This window comes from Echinops telfairi, unplaced genomic scaffold, assembly GCF_000313985.2.
Source record: "Echinops telfairi isolate 266 unplaced genomic scaffold, ASM31398v2 ScPeMD7_7457;HRSCAF=8495, whole genome shotgun sequence".
NCBI classification, from domain to species: Eukaryota; Metazoa; Chordata; class Mammalia; order Afrosoricida; family Tenrecidae; genus Echinops; species Echinops telfairi.
Window position 1 is genome coordinate 5,960,146 of NW_022111357.1, and position 3,521 is coordinate 5,963,666.

The 3,521-nt window shown below is 63.4% G+C and overlaps 1 protein-coding gene across 1 annotated transcript in view; it reads left to right on the plus strand.

The window, feature by feature from the left end:
- EPHA10 (EPH receptor A10) overlaps positions 1-2,232 on the plus strand; it is a 38,287-nt gene extending 36,055 nt beyond the window's left edge. The window contains exons 15-17 of the mRNA XM_045298903.1: positions 67-260; positions 774-929; positions 1,112-2,232. Coding sequence (XP_045154838.1) covers positions 67-260; positions 774-929; positions 1,112-1,226 — 465 coding nt within the window. The 3' untranslated portion in view covers positions 1,227-2,232. The remainder of the gene's footprint in view (positions 1-66; positions 261-773; positions 930-1,111) is intronic.
- The last annotated feature ends 1,289 nt before the right edge of the window (positions 2,233-3,521 follow it).

Genomic DNA, 3,521 nt, shown 5'->3' on the forward strand with positions numbered 1-3,521 from the left:
GTGTGTGTGTGTGTCCGTGTGGTGTGGGGAGCTGAACCCTCTTCCCGCTCCCCACCCCTGTCCCAGGTGATCAAGGCAGTGGAGGACGGCTTCCGGCTGCCGCCCCCCAGGAGCTGCCCCTCCCCGCTGCACCGCCTGATGCTGGACTGCTGGCAGAAGGACCCGGGTGAGCGGCCCAGGTTCTCCCAGATCCACAACACCCTCGGCAAGATGGTGCAGGACCCCGAGCCCCCCAAGTATGCCACGACCACCTGTCCCAGGTACGACCGGCCTCCCCTATTCCCAGCTGCATGCCTGCGATAGCCAACCTCTCACTGTCCACGGCCTGCCGCCCTGCCCCCACATAGGTGGAAACACCTCCCCCTACCCCGTGTCTACTTCACCAGCTTTTGTCCCTTGTGCCCCAGGGACACAGGCGCACCGCCTCAGTCACCACGTATGGTAAGAACCCTAAGACAATTGGCAGTGGCGGTAAATAAAAATAAGTGAAATTCATGTCCGTCGTCTCGAACATGGACAACCTCCCTGCCAAGGCCAGGCGTGTGCCAGTGCCAGCCTGGTCCCAACAGTCCTGCTCCCTCGAGCTGCCACTTGCCACTGCCCTGAGTACCTCGTAACCCTCACCTGCTCCGGGCTGCCCGCCCCGTGTGAGCTGGCATGGCCCTGGGCCTTGCTTGCCCTCCCCTCCTCCTGTTCTTCTTCAGCTCCAGAGGGTCCCCAGGCCTAAGGGCCAGACGCCTGCCACCGACTCACCCCAGCTCCTCTGACCCCAGGCCTCCCACCCCCCTGGCGGACCGTGCCTTCTCCACCTTCCCCACCTTCGTCTCCGTGGGTGCATGGCTGGAGGCCCTGGACCTTGGCCGCTATAAGGACAGCTTTGCTGCAGCTGGCTACGGGAGCCTGGAGGCGGTGGCCGCGATGACTGCTCAGTGAGTCTAAGGACCTCAGGTCACAACCTGGGGTAGGGGACCAGGGGCCCACTGGTGTTCTCAGCCCATATGGGAAGCCCCGTCTGCCCTGATTCGAGGCCCTTCCCGGTTTGGAGGAGGAGGGGGCTTCCTGGGGGGCATCATCCATGGCCGGGCCTGGGCTGAGCAGCCCTTGTTTGCAGGGACCTGGTGAGCCTGGGCATCACGTCAGCTGACCATCAGGAGGCTCTCCTCAGCGGGATCAGCACCCTGCGGGCACGAGTTCTGCAGCTGCAGGGCCAGGGGGTACAGGTGTGAGTGGCCAGGACTTGGGGGGGGGCGGTCCCCCGACCCCTGGCCCCGCCCACTCAAGAGCGAGAGCTCTCTTCTCCACTGGGGCCCAGAGCTTGTTGGGGGCCACAGTGTCCCCCCATTTTACTGTCTGATCCTCACCTCCCCACCTGGATGCCTCAGCTGGATTGGTGCCAGCATGCCCACCTTCTCTTCCTGCCTGGGAAAAAGCTGATTCCTGGGGCCCCCCCCCCCACTAAGAAGACAGCATGAGGAAGCCCAAGGCCTGAGAGGAGATGGGGCAGGGTTGAGAGGGGCACGTAGGTGTGCCTCACCCTGCTCACGGGCCTCGGTCTTCGACCCCTACGGCACCGGCCCCCACGGATGCCCCTTTCTCAGCAGACCCACTGAGAAACAGTGACCGCAGCTACCTGGAGGTCTAGGTCTGAGAAGCAGGACTGAGGGATTGGGTCCTAGTGGCCTGGGCCTGGGCTGGGGCCTACCTGGACTCTCCAGGCCGGCAGAGGGATGCTGCGCTCAGGGCTGGACCCTGAGGGCCCTGAGACAGGAGCTGAGTTCTGCTTCACCCTCTCTTGGCTGGCAGCTCAGGGTGAGGGCGGAAGTGCTGGTGCTCACCTGGGCCCCACCAGGCCTCCCGATACATTCCTATGGCAGACTCGCTGGGGGGCACCCTGGGAGGAGCATGACCAGAGGTGCTGCCTCCTTGGAGGCCGCAGAGCCTTGCTTTCCAGCCTTGGGGGATGGTGACGAGGAGACCTTCAGCACTGCATCCTCTCTTGCGAACGGGGTGGTCCAGCTCCCTATTGCACAGATGGAAAACTTGAGTCCCAGCGAGGCATCAAGCGTCAGAGCTGGGCTCAGAACTTGGATCGCTCCCATTCCGGATCCAGGGATAAAAGGCTGGCTCGGCCTCACCCCGTGCACCAACGGTCTTCCCTAAGGCTGCCCGAGGACTCCTCTGCTACTAATTCCTTCTGCAGGGCAGCGGCCCTTTGGCTTCCGGCGTGCCAGAGTGCGGCGCGGAGCCTGCGGGAAGCACAGGTGCTCCTGAGCCTGGGGCTTTCAGGACCCTGGGCCTGGCCACACTCCCGTGAGGTGCCCAGGCTGATTTTGACTGTGTGTGGTTGGGCTGGGCTGAGCAAGAGACCAGGGGTGGGTAAAAGGAGTGGGTGAGAAAGAGGCTGCCTCTGGAGAGTTTAGACTAGGCCGGAGAAGGGCTCAGGCCCCACGAAGTAAAGAGGGGGTCTTCAGATGGAACGCCGGTCCCAAAGGGGAGAGGGGGCCGTGGTGAGCTGGCTGCAGGGTGGACGGTGCTGTGTGGGTGTGGAGAGGTACTAGAGGGGCTCGTGGCTGAGGTATCAGTTGAACAGGCCCTTGGAGGGTGGTGGAATTTTCAGCAGACCAGAAGGACCTGGGGCGCCGGAGGAGTGGAGTCTGGGAAGGCAGTGTGTCCTCGGGGAGCTCACAGCAGTGCCTTGGCCTCAGCCTGCCAGCAGCAGCTTCTCTCTCCTTGGGGTCCCTCCCACCCACCCTGCGCCCCCATCTCCTGCTCCCTGCTCCAGCTCATTTGAGTCTGGGGGTGCTGGGGAGACTGAGGAGCTCCCATCGTTGACAGGGTTAGGGGTCTCCGGCCAGGTGCTCTCTAGGCGCTGCCTCCTGCAGTGTTCCTGTTTGCGGTGGGGGACCCTCATCTTCAGGAGCACCAGCCCCCCCATACTGTCCTGCAGAGGGACCCTGCTGTGTAGACAGGACTTCGGTGTCCAGGGTAGATCTCCCCTCCCCGAGGAGCGAGGTCCCAGAATTCTGATGGTGCCGGGCCTGCACTGCGCAGGTGCCAGGCCGGCACGGGTGGCCATGGCTCCCAGGAACCCCACACATCTATTTTTCTACAGACCTTGTTCATTCGACAGTGGGGGAGGGGGTGCCTGCAGCCCTGGCGCCACCCATCTGAACCCACCCAGGGAGGGAGGGGCCTGGCTGGGGAGGTGGTGCCCATGACTCATTCTGGAAATGCTTTTCGATTTCCTGGGTTCTGTCTGCAGGACGAAGTAATAAAGCCCTGTCTGTGACGCAGCCCCGCTCGCTCTCAGGATGCTTGCTGACCACGGAACAGTGTGTGCGGGAGCCTTTCTGTGCCTCTGCTCCCACCTGGGGAAAGGGGGCTGCGGTCTCCAGAGCATGAGACTGAGCTCTCTCCACCCTGCCAGAACCCCCAGCCACTGGGAAGGGGGGTTTCTGGGAGAGGGAGGAGTCTGCCCGACTGGTTAGGTGTGTAGCCAGGAACACGGCCAGTGCTTGCTG